This window comes from Schistocerca cancellata, chromosome 1 (assembly GCF_023864275.1).
Source record: "Schistocerca cancellata isolate TAMUIC-IGC-003103 chromosome 1, iqSchCanc2.1, whole genome shotgun sequence".
Lineage (NCBI taxonomy): Eukaryota > Metazoa > Arthropoda > Insecta > Orthoptera > Acrididae > Schistocerca > Schistocerca cancellata.
The window spans coordinates 364,367,209-364,387,383 of record NC_064626.1 but is presented as its reverse complement, the minus strand read 5'-3'; the positions used below and the strand labels follow the sequence as shown (position 1 = coordinate 364,387,383).

The window sequence follows — 20,175 nt, the reverse complement described above, 5'->3', positions numbered from 1 at the left end:
CCCATGTTCTGTTACAAACGGTTCAAATGGCTCTAAGCACTATGGGACTTGACATCTGGAGTCATCAGTCCCCTAGACTTAGAACTACGTATTTAAACCTAACTAACCTAAGAACATCACACAAATCCATGCCCGAGGCAGGATTCGAACCTGCGACCATAGCAGCAGCGCAGTTCCGGGCTGAAGCGCCTAGAACCGCTCGGCCACAATGGCCGGCCCCGTTATGTTACAGCGAGCACTATACTCCATTTACCGAAACAAGAGACGTACTGTAAACACGGCAAGGCGCGTGACCACAGCTCTGCCGTCGAGGGGTGTACAAGGCGGGGGCGTCAGAAATTAAAAAATGAAAGTCGTGTTTTTTATAATTTGGCACCTGAACATGATAAAGTGATCCGAGAACTACCTTCCGACACCTATTTTTTACATTACATTAAAATTTATTGCGTTACTCTATATTTATCACGCCATATCTCCTAAACTGTGTGTCGCACAGCATAATAATTTTATAATTGCCTTCAGTACTATATGTTGATGACGTCTGCAAATTTTCTGCCCAGTAGAGTCAGTAATAGTGAAGTAATAAATTAAAATCTCACCTCTGATGCAGAACTTTTACCAAATCATCATCCGAAATATAGGAAGCAACAAACTTTTTCCCTTTAAAATTTTTGAGGGGGTGTAAGGGAGAAAAGTTTCAGAAAAGTTTGAATTTAATTTTTCAGTTCGTTTGAACGCGATGGGTGCAACCGTTTGTCCTTTATGAGCGGTGCATTGTGCGGTTCTCAGGCGCAGCGCTCATTCAGTGTGGCCGTCTCAGTTGCAGGTGTGAGCTCGTTAGTGGGTGTTGTACAGCGGCGATTTCAGAATATCTTCAGTTCATCTGTAAAGAGTCTTGACAGACTAGTTGTTGATTATTAGAGTAAGTACATGTGTTTGTAGTCACGCCGAGCATTCACTGTTTATGTGTGCATCCAATAGCATCGCATGGTTTCTTATTTTATATATTCACTTATTAGATGAATTTTTGGACATAATAAGTGGGTAATTTCCCCAACCCCCACAAAAAAATTAAAAATATTAAGTGTCATGTAATATTTTGTGTAATGCAATATCTTGTATAGACATCTTTAATTAACCTGACACGTTCCACATCATTACGAAGTGTCGTATTCATGATCTATGGAACAAGTACTATTGTAATCTGATCTAATCTAATCTTCATTAGCATCACAAACGGCTGTCCTCATTATGTCGTCCATGGATTCAGTGAGCAAGGTCGACGTGTCAGTTCTGAGCCCACCAAAGAAGTGAGCAAAGAAGAAATCATTAAGTTCTTCTGAGAAGCACATGGTGCTTAATGTGTATAAAATGGAACTGTTGCATCCAGAGCAGTCGATGAGTGATATTGTTTCGAAAACAGCTGCAGCTACTAGTGTTGGATGTTCTTCAGTGTATCGTGTGATAAGTGAGTACAAGATCACACACACTCTTTGAAATCTCCCAAGAAAGGAAAATTAGGACAGAAACTTTCTGAAAGTGTTGATGACTTTGATAGAAATGCGATACGAAGGAAAGTACACGATTTTTTTTCGTAACGAATTGCCAAAAATTGACAAAGTGCTTACAGTCGTGAACGAAGATGCAGATGTGGGCAGTTTTCGGAGAACTACATTTTATAAGTCATTGAGAGAAATTAATTTCAAATATGTCCGGCGTGGGCGCGATAGCTTGCTAATAGACAGGGATGACATCATTTTATGGAGGCGGCATTATCTTCGAATCATTAAACGGTTGAGAGATGAAGGCAGACTCATTTACTATTTGGACGAGACGTGGGTGAACGCAGGACATACCCAAAGCTACAACTGCGTAAGTGACATTATAAATTCCTCAAAACAAGCGTTTCTATCCGGATTATCCACCGGAGCAAGGGCCCATCAGGTAAAGGGAAACGTCTAATTATCGCACACATTAGCAGCAAAGCAAGGGTTCGTTGAAGGATGTTAGTAGACTTTCGAATCCAAGAAAAGTGGAGATTATCATGAGGGGATGTGCGCCAAAACCTTCGAGAAGTGGTTTCAAGATGTTCTTCCTCGGCTTCAGGAAAATGCAGTTATTGTTCTTGATAACGCGCCGTACTATTCCTGGAGAAAAGAAAAAGTTCCCAATGCGAATTCCAATAAGCACGAAATATCAGAGTGGCTAAAATCTAAAAACATCGATTTCGAAGACGGTAAGTTGAAGAAAGAACTTTTAGTTATAGTTAAAAATCACAGAACAGCGCACAACGAATACGCAATAGATGAAATGGTGAAGAGTGCAGGGAATACTGTTCTCAGAATTCCTCCGTACCACTGTGAATTAAACGCCGTCGAGTTAGTGTGGGCCAGAATCAAAAGCTATGTTGCAGCTAAAAACAAAACGTACAAAATGCCGGAAGTTAAAGTACTGCTAGAAGAAGCAGTAAGAACAGTGACTGCAGAGTATTGGAACAAGCGCATCCTCCATGTTGTAGAAAAAGTGGAAACTCAAATGTGGAAATTAGACTGCATTATAGAGGAGAGAGAGGAACAGTTTGTTATAAACCTCAATGAAAACTTTTCAAGTTCGACTGAGTGAACCTTGTTTCGTCATTTATCATTAACAATTAATTGTGTTTGAATGGAGCGTTTTGTTGGCAACCTGAATGATGGCTCTGAGCACTATGTGCCTTAACTTCTGAGGTCATCAGTCGCCTAGAACTTAGAGCTAATTAAACCTAACTAACCGAACGTCATCACACACATCCATGCCCGAGACAGGATTCGAACCTGCGACCGTAGCGGTCGCTCGGTTCCAGACTGTAGCGCCTAGAAGCGCACGGTCACTCCGGCCGGCAACCTGAATGAAAATAAATCTGCTTCGACAGAATGAACTCAGTATAACATTATTTTAAGATTATTGTTAAATTTATTTCGTACATTGTTGCCCAGGTTTCTCACAGTCTGCTGTGATAGCTCAGCAGCCAGCTGAACGCCGCCAGCTGCAAAGATTGGGCTAAGGATATTCCACACTCCTACGTATCACGTGAACACCGAATGCTTTCTCTGGAAACGAACGTAGTCGCTCATGTGACACTGTTTATGTTTCGTCCCAGCTCTCGGTGAATAGACTTTAGTCTAAAGTATTTTAGAATGTTAATTAATTGGATAGAGCAACTGTAGTGATGAAGAAGCCATGGGGGCAAAATCTATTGGTGGTTCACTCTATAATGGTTGCATTGCTCTTTGAAATGTTTGGAACAATCACAATCTGGTACAATTGGTACCAGACTGCAGTTCACTGGTAGAATACCAGGGAAATGGACTGAGTCTCCAAAGGAGACTGAGTACAAAACAGTCGTGATATCATAGAATATTGTTCAAGTGTATGGGATTCGTACCAAATAGGGCTAACAGGAGATATAGAATGGATACAAGATGAGCGGTACAAATTGGCACAGGTTTGTTCGAACTATGGCAGAGTGTTAAGATGATGTTAAAAAAACTGAAGTGGCGCCTGTCTGAAGATACATATAAACTGTTCTACAAAAACCTTCTTAGAAAGATTTTAGAACCAGCTTTAAGCGATAAGTTGAGGGTTATATTGGTGTCTCCTACCTATCGATCCTATAAGGATCGCAAGTGCAAGATTAGATAACTTACAGTGCACACAGGGATACTCAAGCAATCGTTCTTCCTGTACTCCATACATGAATGGAACAGGGAAAAAGGCCTAATAACTTGTATAACTAGACATACCTTATGCCAAACACTTCATATTGGTTTGTGGAGTATGGATGTAGATGTAGATCTTGAGGTATCATTGGCTGTACTGGGAGATTAACTGCTTGAGGGGGAGTTGAAGGGATCGTTACCATTTCTGGAGGGCGAGACGTAACGCAGTGTCATCGGCATATTAGGATGAAATGGACAGTAGAAGAGGATTTTGGCATATTTGCTGGCAATCCCTTTCCTATTATCTACAGTCTCACTAGGGGAAGGAAGGCTCCTGCCTTTGAATAAAATCGTTACGTGCATTTAGTGGAATACAAGTAATAGTCTTAATCTTCATGAGATGACGATGCATGTGGGCCTTAGACTTGTAAGAATGATGGTGCTGTGGGCTCCTCATAAAATTTTCTAGGCGATGGTTTTGGTTGCATATGGGATTGTAGACTAAGTATTATGTGAATGGAAAGGGTTTAGTATTGGAAAGGGAGAAAAGAAATGTAAGTGATTGGAGGCGAGTAGAATTGCAGCAATGTGGGGAACAGGTTTGCTGGAGCCTTTATTTGAATTGGAAGATGTAGGGTAGGTTATTGTTGATAGGACAGATAGATTTCAGGAATAACATCATAATTCGCTGTGAAGCTGGTTGCAATTATCTTGAAAGAGAACGTGATGTGTGTGGAGATGTAATGAAAGTGGGACATGCTGATAGAAGCGAGACAGCAGGCTCCATTCTCAAGGATAGGGGTACATTGGGGTGCAGAGAGCTGAAACTGCAGGAGACGAAGGACATGCAAAGGTATTACAATTTTCTTTGGAGATGAGTTCTCCATCAGCCGGTACATGAGGCAGGTTAACTGAAACTGCCTGAATAGACCTCAGCATAATCAGTGATACCGATCGACTGCTGCATCATCCTCTGCTGATAAGCAACACTGATGCGGATATGAAGGAGCCTGTTGTCAGCACACTGCTCTCCATGCTGTTGTCAATTTTCGTCACTGAAGCCACTACTTCTCGCTCAAGTAGCTTATCAATTTGCCTCACAAGGGTTGAGTGCATCTGCTTGCTAACAGCTTTTGGCAGACCCAGATATTCACCCACCCAAGTGCTAGCCAAGCTCAAGAGCGCTAAAATTCTGTGATCTTCCAGAAACTGATGTTACTGGTGTAGCAACGTGATTGCCAGTGGAGACAGGTAGAGTAGGATAAATGGATACAGAAGTCTAGGCGGAGAACATACATTCATGGATATGGAAGGTATGCAATCATTACATTAACTGTTTTGTGTAAAATGCAAGACAGGGTGCTTTGTGCAGAATAAAAACCTATATGAACAGGATACGGAATAAAAACACTCCCGCCAAACACGTTAGTGCACTTTGTTAGACAATGAAAAAATGTAGTGAATTTTGAAAATCTGGTTTACATGAGATGAAAAAAAAATTCTAAAAAATAAGTTGTTCTCATATATTCTATATGGATGTATATTTGAGTTAAGTTCATTGTACTACGACAAAAAATCCTACACAATTATAAGATGATCCTTGGATTATTTAATAAACATTTAAAGCTCATTCCTGAGATACACTTAGTTATTTACATCTGGGTTTCCATAGGCATGAATTTCTTACCAGTGCATCTCCTCCCATCATTCCCCTTACTTTATCATTAGCGTTTTCACACACCTGAGTTGGAAACACTACTTAGGCGACTTTCAAGATGGCGACAAGTGAAATTACTCATAGGGAAGCTGCACAGAATTTAGTCGAGGAGGTTATAGTGACGTTTACAGAAGAAAAACGTAAACACATATGATGGATACGGATATGGGCATTTTGTAGGAATCGTTTGAGAACATAAAATACACTAATAAGGAAGGTTTCAGATGAGGACGATATTTAGTTCGAAAATAATTTTGGAATGAATAAAAGACATTTTGAAATCTTTTAAAGCCATATTTCAGGCTGTTGTACAAAGTCGAATATAATTATGCATTATGCAGTGCCAGTTCATATTAAATTACAAGCAACACTGAAATATCTAGTAACTGGAGTCACTGCAATATACGTGTTGCGTTCTGAAAAGTGCTGTCTTTAATTTTTATGTTATCTACAATACACTGAAGGTACAATCACAGTCTAACATAACAGTCGCGACACTCACTGCTGTAAAAGTTGTTGCGTTTGACAGATGGAGCGACACTAGCGCTCCAAGCGGCAGGTAAGGTGAACGTCAGACGCGTTGTAAGCATAATGTTTGTTTACATCCATTTCCTACATAATTTCCGAATTATTCGAGTTATTTTCTTGCCTCCAAGAGTTTGTTTAGTATCGGAAGGCATATATGTTTCTATTAATGATTCTAAAATAAGCGCAAGTATGGACAAAAACCATGAATAGAGTGCAAGCTACAACACATTCGTGAAGAAACACTTGTGACATTGGACAGAATTGCAGCTTACCACGTTGATATCAAAAGAATATAAACACACAGATTCACATGTAAGAAGCACAGACATGTACCTCTACAAGCAAAAGCGATCGACAGCTCGTTTATCGTTCTGTAGGCCTACTGTGTGTGTCATTGTTGCCTGTTGCCACAAGTACGACCTTAATCTTTATATTATTCAAAGTGAGTAAAGCAACTGCCAAATAGTGGCAGAAATACGCTGAAAACATTATAATGAGCTGATTACATTACATTTCACGAAAAACCAAATATTTGAATAATTTTCAAACAATCTGTCTGTAGGCACTTTCCTTGTCCCGTAATAGTTTCGCTCGATCTGCACATTCTGACACTTCACACGCTTTTGTAAGACATGAAAAGCTGCACTTAATCTAACCACTTTATCGTCAAAGCACGTCTGTGGTGACGATTCGCACGAATCTGGCACTGATACATGGAGAGCTGAACTGGCTGCTTCTGTGTCATACGACTGTTTTACAGCTTTAGATTGACTGTCGAATCTTTGTGGCAGTTTCCTCATCATCGTCAGTTGAGGTGGCTTATTTAGGATGTCAAACAGTGTGGGTACTGCATTCCACACGAGTTTGTTATTGTCTGCGTTCATGAACTGGTTTTCTTCGAGATGTAGCGGACAAAACCTAATATTATTATACAGGTAAACTGGGTCTTTCTTCATAAGGTCTTCTAGTCTGCTATTAACAAGCCATTTTCTGCTCCTAAAACGATACATTCATCATTTATACATATATAGTTTGCAAGTGAATCCTGACGATACAGTTTAGTAACATGATGGTATGTACCTCTCAGGATCGTTAGGAAACCTAAAAAGAGATAGCTGTGGTGTCTTCTTCCTGTTGTTGCTGCAATTTATTGCTCTACAAACGCTCACGATGGTAAAAACCATTGTATAAATCAAAATAATCAATCACTATTCGCTTTCACGATCGCGCCGAACTCACAATTCAACCTACCAACCGCTTGGGGCGCTGCTGGCGCTGTAGGCAACAAAATCGAGGCGAAGTGTCGCGACTGTTATGTTAGACTGTGGTACAATGGAAAGTAAGGTTTTTGCCTCAACAATTCAGTTTTGTTTTTATTTTCAGAGTTAGTCAAGCTTTTGATAGATCACAGGTGCTGTAAATATACATTTGTTTTACCGACTTAATTTTGTAAACAAACGTTGAAGTACCTCTCAGAACAGACATTATTCAATGCCGCCGCTAATGTGAACGCGTATGTTTATATAAGACTTTAAAGAGGGCCAAGATTACTTTTAAATCCCTAAACCCACAAATAAATTTCCATTTCACAGTAATGTTAATACTCAAAAGCTACAGCAAAAAATTAGTATCATTATATTGAATTAAAAAACACCTGGACAGTGGTATTGACTGTTCTCCAATGAAATTGATCTCAGCTGGTTCACATTCTTAGTTTCAACAATTTTTAAACCATTTCATCACCCCAAACGATGGTGTAGTACTCTGTTCGAAATACGTGTTTATAAGAAGTTGTTGGATGCTAGAATGATATTCCTATCGCACTGTCTAAGAACATTTTGCAACGTTAAATGTGTTTATTTACTTAGTTGAAGACTGCTATTATTTTGACATGACGCTATCTTTTCACGCATATTAACAAACGGTTTCAGATCTCTGCTGTCGAACTAGAGCAGAATGCGAACAGATCCACCGATCTGCAGTTGTTGATTCTCGTAGGCGAAGGTGGGGAAAGTGACATCGAGAAAAGAAAACGCCTTTCAAGTTTCGTAACTTACGCGTAAGTTGATATGACAGTGTGCATGTAGGGTTCTTCTACATGTAAGTTGACTTACGCGAGTGGCGTCGGGGGGAAACACGTGTAAGAAATTCTTGCCTGTGGAAACCCTGCTTACCGCGACGTTGAGTGGCATAGAAGTAGTTGCTGCATTGAAGTCTTTGGTAGGTTTTCCGAAAAGGAGGGGTTGGGACGTATTTTGTTTCTATATTTATATTTACCACAGTATTAAATGTCTCATCAGACGGGGATACGCGGTAAAATACCATTTTTGATTTTTTAGCATTTACAGAAGTAAACATTCATTCAGAAATATTCATATCTTCTAAACTACAAATCTGAAGATATTTAATACTCACAAATTCGTCATGAATAGTTGATACAAAGTACTGAGTTCAGTGTACCGGTGGTTAAACGTAAGTCGTAATCAGATTGTAATGGATGACTTTGTTACCAAAAAAGAATTGTAACAATTTTCTTGTGTAATTGACTTTCATCTCGTAGTTACAGTACACGATCGAACTGTACTCCAGTGGTCCGGTAACATGGGTTTATTGGATGATGAATTTCGAGCACATGTAGCCAAAGTATGAAAAAATTATTAAAAGCTTTAGAGGAAATATTCACGTGTGTGACCTGAATAGAACTCGTTACGAAAGCGCGTATTGATAGTTTTCGCGTAGTTTAAACCACACATAGAATGAGTAATTAATTTGTTCAGAGTTTCCAAATATGTATTTTCTGTTGCAGCAAATGACGCCCTCAAAAAGTTTTTTGGAAAATGCAAAGGAGGAAATATTCGTGTATTTAAGGTCTCTATAGAGAATGGTGAGTTAAGTATATTGTTCTCTGTAGTGCAATTGTAATGTTGGAAGTAAATAAATGTTCATTAAAAGCTTAGTCATAATTTTTAAATGCCCATCCAAGGGAGAGAAAAATAAAGTAATTGGTCTAAATCGCCCATAAACATTAAAAATATTGGCTTGTCACCAAGTCAACAGAAGAACGTTAAGATACTGGAGTCGTCTTCAGATTCTTGTTCCACCATCCTCATTGATAATTTGTGTATTTGCAGTGCATGGCCTCAAGTGGATGCTAAGTTGACTTCAGATACATGACACTTTAGGAATGTATTCACGTGAAGTGTCTTTTTTCTTACTGCCGTTTTCTTTTTCTACATTCACTATGGTGGAAATTCAGTTGTCTATCGATCCTATTTTGACAATAAATATCAAGAGTTACATAACAGCCAGACCATTACAATCAGTCTTTGACCCAGATATTACAAGTATATTGACTCTTAAGGAATATGTGTGGAGCTACCTCGAATTTTGTGTTTTCTGAAAGCAGCGCTGTAGAAAATGTGACTGAAGTAGCCATAAAGAGCTTCAGCAATTGGGTCACTTCTGGCTTGTGTGGCAAGCTGTTGTTGGCAGGTTGAATAAAGAGTTAAAATTATATACACAACAGAAACAAGCTGCACAATCATTACAACACTGGATGGGCATACTGGTTGAGTGGGTGGTTGTGGTTGATTTATAGCATAGAGTGAAGCCTAGGCTTAGTTGGAAGGTAAGCCTGGTTGAGAGTTATTGAAGCCAATGAATGTTGTTTTGAAATAAAGGTTGTGGCAAAAGATTGATCTGTAGGGGTGCTTGCACTATCCACTTTTACACGATATTTAAGGCACTTTGCTAGGAAGTTAGTTCAGAAAACCTATGTTAGATAATTCACAAGTCTACGAACCATATTTTTTTCACATTTTATGTACATATATCGTACACATAAACTACAAGAGACACTACAAAACCCCCTTATGACAATACCAGTTTCGGTATATGCTAGTTTCCTAAAGTTGATGAAGGCAACAATCCTGGACCATTCCTTTAAAAGGGATGGAGCCAATTTTCTTATCCACCGTTGTCCGTTCTGGGATTGTGCTCAATTTCTAGATTACCTCATCAGTAGTGAGGTACAAAACCATGTTTTTCCTTCCATACTACGTACACAGACATATTGGTAGAGTCATAAATGCTACATCTAATATGTACCGCATTGAACACAGGTGCTGTGTCACAGTATGCCACCTAGGGATTAAAAATAGCTAATGATATTGACAATATTAGAAACAGTAAGAAATAGTTCAAATTCCGGGATTACGGAAGTGTCCGATTCCACCCGTCTGCTTTTACCCATAACGTCATAAATATGGCGGAAATGGCTGTTCTAAGCGTCTTCAATATGGCGCCAATGATGTCATTACATACACATGGCAACAAACACGAAAATATGTATAAATAAGACAATAACGTCTCCCTCCTAAAATACAATCAAACCAACGGGAGAGCCGTGGGAAACTGGGGCGTTTTAGGGAGGGGACAAGCTAAATGTAGCAGTTAAACACACCACGATCCATAACCCACAAAATGATTCACCAAAAAAAATTACAAAATCTACTGGAATTGGACACTTTCCTTGATCTATATAGGTCAGCTGCACCTGATGATACCAAAACACCAATGCCTACAGCAACAACTATGAAAATTGGAATCAGACATTTTCCTTGACCACAGCTGACGATACCAAAACACCAATACCTACACATAAAACTGCGCAAATTAGAATCGGTAATTTCCCTTGACATATATAGATCAACCATAACTATTGATACGAAAAAACCAACACCTACAACTACGAAAAACAAAACCAAAACACCACCACTTCTCACCCCGCCCCCCCCCCCCCCCCCCCCCACACACACACACACACACACACACACTCACACAGCGACATTAAACCCAACAAGACATCAACAACTAACACAACCAACTCATAAACTCTGCACCTTAATGACATATAACACCCTTATGCCATGGGTCAAAGCAGACGGGTGAAATGGAATGCTTCTATTGACCTCAAATTCCAGCATACAATTAGAATATTTTGGGAATCATTGTTTGCAGAAGCTATTGTTTTGATTTTATGTTTGACACCTGACGTGTAGGTGTGACTTATTTCTCAGAACAGAGATCTCTGTGATGGTTATGTGACCCCAATGGACAAATATTAAAAAATTTAAATTAAGATCAGATAATAAAAGTAAAATACAGTAAATCAAAAATATCTCTACACATTTAGACAAAAAAAGAGAACATATAAGTAACACATTTGTTGTAGTTGATTGTATTGAATACTCCATTCAAACTCTATCAATTCTCTCCCTTTGCATTTTTAACAGAAAATATGTAAATGATTACATATTGTGCCGCACCAATATTCTTTTGAGTGAATACGATTGCATTGTGTATTCTGTTTGTTGGAGTATCCAGAAACTTGTGTATATAAAGTCGCTTGTGCCACAAAGCGGTGGTTCCATTTAATTCTTTGGATAGCACTTTTGACAGGCTTGGTATAGCTCACAAGGGAACCTCCCCATCGCACCCCCCTCAGATTTAGTTATAAGTTGGCACAGTGGATAGACCTTGAAAAACTGAACACAGATCAATCGAGAAAACAGGAAGAAGTTGTGTGGAACTATGAAAAAATATACAAAGTGAGTAGTCCATGCGCATGATAAGCAACTTCATGGACAGCGTAGGCTCAGGAGCGCCGTGGTCCCGTGGTTAGCGTGAGCAGCTGCGGAACGAGAGGTCCTAGGTTAAAGTCTTCCCTCGAGTGAAAAATTTACTTCTTCCTTTTTTTTTTTTTTTTTTTTTTTGCCCCCGTAAAGTTATGATCTGTCCGTTTGTTCATTGACATCTCTGTTCACTGTAATAAGTTTAGTGTCTGTGTTTTGCGACCACACCGCAAAACTGTGCGATTAGTAGACGAAAGTATGTGCCTCTCCAATGGGAACCGATAACATTTGATAGCAAGGTCAGAAGTCAACTGATTTCTCCACAGGAAAACACGTCTGATATATTCTATACGACACTGGTGACGGCATGTGCGTCACATAATTGTCTGAAAATAAAAAATTAAAATTTTCACTCGAGGGAAGATTTGAACCAAGGACCTTTTGATCTGCAGCTGCTCACGCTAACCACGAGACCACAATGCTCCTGAACTCAGGTTGTCCTTGATGTTGCCTTCTTGTACATGGACTACTCAGTTTGTATATTTTGCTTATTTTTTTCATAGTTCCACACAACTTCTTCCTGTTTTCTCGATTGATCTGTGTTCAGTTTTTCAAGGCCTATCCACTGTGCCAACTTATAACTAAATCTGAGGGGGCTGCGATGGGGAGGTTCCCTTGTCAGAAGTAAAACTTAGTTTCAAACAAATAAAGCAGGGATATGTCATGCTACAAACTTGTTCCTACTGAAATTTACCCCTCAGGGATTCAGCGTTCATTGGCTGGATACTGGGTTGGTGATCCGAGGGTTCCTGAACTGGTGATTGGTAACGCCACCAGCCATCTGTCACTCTTAAGCTCTGGGTGTGCTTCAGCGACCACCATGCAGCGCAGTCATGCGGTGATGCAGCAGAACATTGTGTGTCACACGGAATGGGGATCTTGGCTTGACCGGCTGGATTAAGATGATGGCAAAAACCTATATTAAAAAACCCCTCAGTTTCAAGGTGTGCTGTATGCTGATGAGATGGATGACTGTTGTGGAACAATCATTAGCAGACAACTTCAGGCGAACCTGCCGCACCTAAGTTATTCAACGCTAATACAGGCATGTAGGGCTCTGTGCAGGTGAACTGTTATTTCCCTAGCTGCTAGTGGCCTCAAGGTGGAGCCTTTGAAAAATTTCCCTTCTTCCTCCCAGCGGAAAAGATGATCCTCAGGAAGGTAGCAACATCCAGTCTAACAAAGAGAACTCGTGTAACCGGTATTCCCAACTTCGAACTCTTTCAGAACTCTAGTTTGTATAGTAACTGAATACATGCTACTAGTAACAAAGAGAAGCTTTGACAAAGTCTTGCCATTTTACATTCAAAAGGGTTTAGAGAGAATTGCAGGTACATTAAGATCTGTTATGCAGTTGCAAAATGGGACAGTGTTGGTGGAAACCACAAATTCCCGACAAGTGAAAAAACTGTAGAAGTCCAAAAACTTAAGGGAATTTGCCATTGAGACTACATTAAATTACAGTAAAAGTGTTATGACATGCAGGGACCTGGTGGATATCCCCAAAGAAGACCTGAAAATTGAGTGGACCCAAGAAGTCTTTGTAGAAGTGCAGAATATTGTGAAAAGGGTGCTGGCGATATAATTAAATCTGACTCATTCATCCTCATTCTTAATAGTAAAAATCTCTCGGAACATATATAGGTGGATTTTCTTTTCTTAACAGTGTGGCCCTATGTCCCCAACCCGGTGTGATGTTTTAAATGACAGTGCTTTGAGCACACCACTCTTGGATGTAAGGTAGAAGCCATTTCTCGCAAATGTGGTAAGGCTGCTCATGAAGGAGTCGGATATTCATCTCCTCAGGTGCGAATTGCTCTGCTGTTCACCCTGTCTGGAGTAGGGATTGCTGTGTTTTCATGAAGAACAGAAGATATCAAACCTACAAACCAGACCTCCTGTGATGAGGCCAAAAAGATTTATAAGGCCACGCAGCTGCCCTCACTCACTACCTCCTTTGCTTCAGTTGTTTAACAGCCAGTTCAAGAAACCGATGCTGTTACACAAACTGAGGTTGTTACCATCAGCATTAGTACCTGCATTTGTCAGAGTACTTGTACTGCTGCCATTACTTCAAAGCCAACACTTCCTCCCAGAACTTCAGACAAGGTCGTGGTAGTTGACATTCTGGAGCTCTCTGTTCCAGAAAATTTTCAATCTAGTCCATCCATTGGTGCCACTATCATGCTGTGGTTGTAGCTCCAAAGCGTAGCCACGGGAAAAAATCAGTCAAGTGTTGACCACCGATGGAGTCTGAAAGTAAACAGTCATATGATGACTTCATCCTCTGTGATGTCTCTCATGATTCTTCTATAGAGCTAATGCACATTGGTGTTGGACTGGGGCAATCGTCATGCCCCAAGCCTGAGCCTCCATCCATTAGGTGTTCCCCTCCCTGGCAGAACGACCGGGTGAAAGTGAAACCTCTATAATAAGTGGCTCCCATTTTACAGTGGAACATTAATGGGTTCAGTCCAATGCAGAGGTACTGAAGCTTGTGGCACAATCACAACTCCTTTGCATGTTTTTACAGGGACCACATTTTAAGGCCACTGACACCCCCTGTCCTACAGGGCTATACCCTTCACTGGAGAGGTGACATGGCTGGGGAATGAGCCAAGGGATGGGTTGCTGTGTTTATCAGTAACACACCCACTCATCTGGTCTGTCCTTGGTTACTGACCTACAGGCAGTAGCTGTTGCAGTTCATGTGGGTCAGAAGATCATTGTCTGCTCCCTGTACTTAATGCCCGAGGATGTGATACATTCTGAGGTTTTTGCAGGCCTTATTGTACAACTCCTCTGCTTATTTCTCCTACTGGGTGGTTTCGGTTTCTTGTAATGCACTTTGAGGTTTGAGCTGTACTTGCTTCAGGGGCCGAGTCTTGGAGAAACTGATGTTGCCTCAGGAGCTGTGAATCCTCAACACAAGCAGTCCCTCTCATTTCTCGACTGCTACTGGGTCATTGAAGCTGGTTCTGCATTTCTGATGTATGTAGAGGGTAGTAATTTGGCAAAGCAGTACAATGGATGGGTGTTTCTGCTTGTCTGAATAACACGACGAAATACTAGTGGGATAAATTTTGCACTCTGTTTTCAGGATTATGGTTGAAGAACCTCACCCCAAGAAGACACAGCACCTCTCTTTGTCCCTTTGAGTGTAGGTGTAACTTGTAATAATTGTTAATCATATGCAAGACTCAGATGGTACAATGCGCTCGCTACAAAACAAGCTCTATCTGTTATAAATTCTTGCCTCTGTCAGATCAGGCCACTTTACTTAATTTTGATCCAATTCAAAGGGTTATGAAAGTAGTTATTTTCCCTCTTTTTTACTAGAGACAGGCGCATTACAGTTCCTAAATGAAATATTAATTATTTGTCCCAGCTAGCACACAGTTACGTGAAACTAGAGATTTTAACTGCACATTGCATTCAGTTCTCTGAAACAATTGACTACCAGATAGTGTATTGTTCACTGTTTGCAAATTTTGATAAGTAAAGCAGAAAATAGTCACTTCACATTCTGTTATTTATTAATTTTTTTTTTTAACTATCACTGATTCTGTTTCTCTGACCAGTCTAGAAGACACTGCTTGATATTCTTTTATTAATTTCAGTTTTTAGGGGAAGACTTTGTCTTTTGGGAAATGGAATTTCCATCCTAGTGGCTGATTTCACTTTTCATAAATGATTGGGTACACAATTGAAATGAATATGATATATATTGTTAAACATTTCTTTTTACACACATCACAAAGCAATTGCCTACAGAGATTATCTAGAGCACAGTGTGTCTAACAGAGAACAGAACAAAACTGAAGGAAAGAAATAACTAACTTAACAGGCTTACCAAAAGTTCTGGAAATCAGGGAATTTCAAATGTGTCAGGGAAATTTGAAAAAAAAAGTAGATGAAATGGTTTGTTTACTGAGATGTCGTGCATCATCGCTAGCTGGGGGCAGCTGAGTATGTGCGCTGCTTCCCTACTCCCTCACTCGTACTGCTTCTCCCTTCCTACAACTCCCCGCAGTTTGCAGTCATTGCTGCCACCAGTTCTTGCCACTAGCCTAGCAGCTGCCGACGAGAGGCAGTGAGGCTTGGTTTGTTTGGATCTGATTCTCAGAGATTGTTGACGCAGCGGTCATACATCCATGAGATGTGTCTGAGTGACTCTGTGAGTGTGTGTGGCTCTCATTTTCTGACAAAGCCTATGGCAGAAAATTTAGCTCTAAGAGTGTGAGTGTCTTTTCTACATGTCTGCCTGCGGCTCATCGATCATCTTTACAGTGAGTTGCTACCTATCCTCATTATTATTGATTCTCAGAATATTGTCTCAAGTTATCTGTAGCATGGATTGATCACCGCAGATTCATTTCATCGTTGTGGTGTCTGTGACACATGAACAGCTGACCCACGATGGGCCCCATGATGGGCCAATACCGCAGGCCATTTCTGTGGGTATCACTAATGGATAGGGCCTGCCGATCTGAAGAATGTCATTTCCCACTAATGTGCAGGCCCTGCCAGTAGGATCTAGTCTCACCATCTGTTCGCAGGCTGAATTTGTCTATGTGTGGTGTAATGCAATGGATTTTCGTGATTTGTCCATGGATCCAGGACTGTGATGCCAGAGGCTATGGGCGATGGATTTCAGGAATTGCGACTGTTTCACCACAAGCACATTGTACAGTACGGCATTTTATAGACTTTTATTTATTGTAGTACATTTTGGCACTTCATAAGCAGTTTATATATTAGAAAGCGTGGACAATTAGAAGAAAAAAATTGTGGCAGTCGCAGGTGGTTTGCAAGCTATGCACTCATATATTTCTCGAAAGAAATATCACACAATACCTGTAAAATGATAGGCACAACACAGGGGGTAATAACTGATAATAATGTACGTGGTAGAACCAACATTTTATTTTTGGCCACCTATAGTGTTTGTTTACACAACTCTTCCCTGCCTTATACACTTCTTTCTAGAGGCTTACTTTTTCTGGTGTTATTTCTGAAAACAGTGAAGGTATTTTAAATCTGTCTTGCGGCTCCAAGGAAATGCGTATTTTTGTCACCAAATGTGTTTCGCTTTATTGAAGGATCATTCCATGTCAATTCAACTCTCTGACCCTCTCCTTCTCTTTCCGTTCTCTGTCCATCTCCTCGTCTCACATCTGTCCATTTCCTCCTCCCCTGTTTCTGTCCATTTCCTCCTCCTCCTCCTCTCCCATTGTCCAGGATCTCCTTGTAAACTGGTACAACACAACTCTCCAGTCGTGCAGGGCAACCAAAAGTATAGTTATTCTCACATTGTGGGCGACACTTCTTTTTCACCTCCACCCCTTTGATAAGTGGCCGGTTCTTACCCCACAGTGATTCTTCCTCAACAGTAAAGGATATGTGTACAAGTTTAGTTGAAATTGGTCTAGTGGCTTAAGAGGAGATGTAGAAGTTACATCACACACACACACACACACACACACACACACACACACACACAGGTATAGATAAGAGCAGATGTGGAACTTATGTACATACATAAATACATTTTTGTAATATATTTGCAACACCAAGTAGGACTGGAGATATTACAGCCAAATGATTTGGGAGATAACATTTTATACAAAGATCATGTGCTTGAAAATACAGCCCCATATGAAGTGAGGAAGATGATGAAATCAGTATTGAGTGTTACTCCCATTGCTGGCTATAACTGCTGCTACACACTTGAGCATTGAATCAAAAAGGCTCTGGATGTGTTGTTGGGTATAAGAGTCCATGCTGCCTCCACATATGCCATAGTTGATCTGGTATACCAGCGGATTGTGTATCCCGAGCCAGTCGTTCCACAATCATCAGGTGTGGAATCCAGTACCACCCCAAACCATGATACTGGTAACAGGACACTATGGTCATGGATTAGGCAACAGTTGAACTATCTCTCACGATAATGTCTCCAGACTCTAATCCAAACATCGTGGTACTGGCAGAATTGTTAGTCTTCAATAAAAAAAAATGTCATTCCATTCGGTTGTTCATATCTGTCATTCATCGCACCATTGCCGGTGCAAAAGCCTGTGGTTGACTCAGCGGTAAATGCAGCAATGGGCTACTCACAGACGTTCCTCTCTGCTGCAAATGATGTCTAATGGTACATGCGGACAATGCTTGTTGCGCAACAGGTTGAATTTGTTGTGTGATGTAATTCGTAATGTGGCAAAGGGATCCATGACTGCCATGCACATAGTATGCCTATCATCATGTGTAGTGGTGCAACAAGGTGGCAGGCTGGGGGAAGCTTAAGTGCCACTACATATGGGCCAAAACTATCGATTGAGACTGGAAGAGGTCACAATCTATGCTCGCTAAAGAGACTTACAAAGGGACCATCAGATCTGTTAATCATGGATTTTGATGAGTCTCAGGTGTGTTGTAGAGGGAATGTCCTGAGTACCTGGGTAGCGACTTTGTTGTGTGTGACAATCCTTTGTTTCCAAGAAAATCAATGTGTAAGTTTAATTTGTACCTTGTTGTTGTTGTGATCTTCAGTCCTGAGACTGGTTTGATGCAGCTCTCCATGCTACTCTATCCTGTGCAAGCTTCTTCATCTCCCAGTACCTACTGCAATCTACATCCTTCTGAATCTGCTTAGTGTATTCATCTATTGGTCTCCCTCTACGATTTTTACCCTCCACGCTGCCCTCCACTACTAAATCGGTGATCCCTCGATGTCTCAGAACATGTCCTACCAACCGATCCCTTCTTCTGGTCAAGTTGTGCCACAAACTTCTCTTCTCCCCAATCCTATTCAATACTTCCTCATTAGTTACGTGTTTTACCCATATAATCTTCAGCATTCTTCTGTAGCACCACATTTCGAAAGCTTCTATTCTCTTCTTGTCCAAACTATTTATCGTCCATGTTTCACTTCCATACATGGCTACACTCCATACAAATACTTTCAGAAAAGACTTCCTGACATTTAAATCTATACTCGATGTTAACAAATTTCTCTTCTTCAGAAACTCTTTCCTTGCCATTGCCAGTCTACATTTTATATCCTCTCTACTTCGACCATCATCAGTTATTTTGCTCCCCAAATAGCAAAACTCCTTTACTACTTTAAGTGTCTCATTTCCTAATCTAATTCCCTCAGCATCACCCGACTTAATTCGACTACATTCCATTGTCCTCGTTTTGCTTTTGTTGATGTTCATCTTATACCCTCCTTTCAAGACACTGTCCATTCCGTTCAACTGCTCTTCCAAGTCCTTTGCTGTCTCTGATGGAATTACAATGTCATCAGCGAACCTCAAAGTTTTTATTTCTTCTCCATGGATTTTAATACCTACTCTGAATTTTTCTTTTGTTTCCTTTACTGCTTGCTCAATATACAGATTGAATAACATTGGTAAGAGGCTCCAACCCTGTCTTACTCCCTTCCCAACCACTGCTTCCCTTCCATGTCCCTCGACTCTTATAACTGCCATCTGGTTTCTGTACAAATTGTAAATAGCCTTTCGCTCCCTGTATTTTACCCCTGCCACCTTTAGAATTTGAAAGAGGGTATTCCAGTCAACATTGTCAAAAGCTTTCTCTAGGTCTACAAATGCTAGAAACGTAGGCTTGCCTTTCCTTAATCTTTCTTCTAAGATAAGTCGTAAGGTCAGTATTGCCTTACATGTTCCAATATTTCTACGGAATCCAAACTGATCTTCCCCGAGGTCGGCTTCTACTAGTTTTTCCATTCGTCTGTAAAGAATTCGTGTTAGTATTTTGCAGCTGTGGCTTATTAAACTGATTGTTTGGTAATTTTCACATCTGTCAACACCTGCTTTCTTTGGGATTGGAATTATTATATTCTTCTTGAAGTCTGAGGGTATTTCGCCTGTTTCATACATCTTGCTCACCAGATGGTAGAGTTTTGTCAAGACTGGCTCTCCCAAGGCCATCAGTAGTGCCAATGGAATGTTGTCTACTCCGGGGGCCTTGTTTCGATTCAGGTCTTTCAGTGCTCTGTCAAACTCTTCATGCAGTGTCGTATCTCCCATTTCATCTTCATCTACATCCTCTACCATTTCCATAATATTGTCCTCAAGTACATCACCCCTGTATAGACCTTCTATATACTCCTTCCACCTTTCTGCTTTCCCTTCTTTGCTTAGAATTGGGTTTCCATCTGAGCTCTTGATATTCATACAAGTGGTTCTCTTATCTCCAAAGGTCTCTTTAATTTTCCTGTAGGATTTGTACCTTCTATACCTACAATTTCAATCATGGTTTGTTCAGCTGTAAACCTCTCTGTCGTTCATCACACCTCTCTTGTAATGACTGCCAATGGAGTTTGTTGAGCATCTTGGTAACACACTCGCACCAACTAAACGATAAAAGATTGATTGCGCCAATCTTCATTGGATATTCTCTCTCTCTCTCGAACAAGCACCTGTAAGCCATTTCCTTCATGGATGAGTATATGCAGATATTACCTTTACTTCTATAGATTTTGTACCATTACAAAGTATTGAGTTGTATCTAC

General features: G+C 40.4%; 1 protein-coding gene across 1 annotated transcript in view; it reads left to right on the top strand.

Moving 5' to 3' along the window:
- The first annotated feature begins 8,135 nt into the window (after positions 1-8,135).
- The window catches only part of LOC126174624 (twinfilin), an 86,895-nt gene continuing 74,855 nt past the window's right edge, over positions 8,136-20,175 (top strand). The window contains exons 1-2 of the mRNA XM_049921049.1: positions 8,136-8,256; positions 8,750-8,827. Of these exons, the coding sequence (XP_049777006.1) occupies positions 8,232-8,256; positions 8,750-8,827 (103 nt within the window). The 5' untranslated portion in view covers positions 8,136-8,231. The remainder of the gene's footprint in view (positions 8,257-8,749; positions 8,828-20,175) is intronic.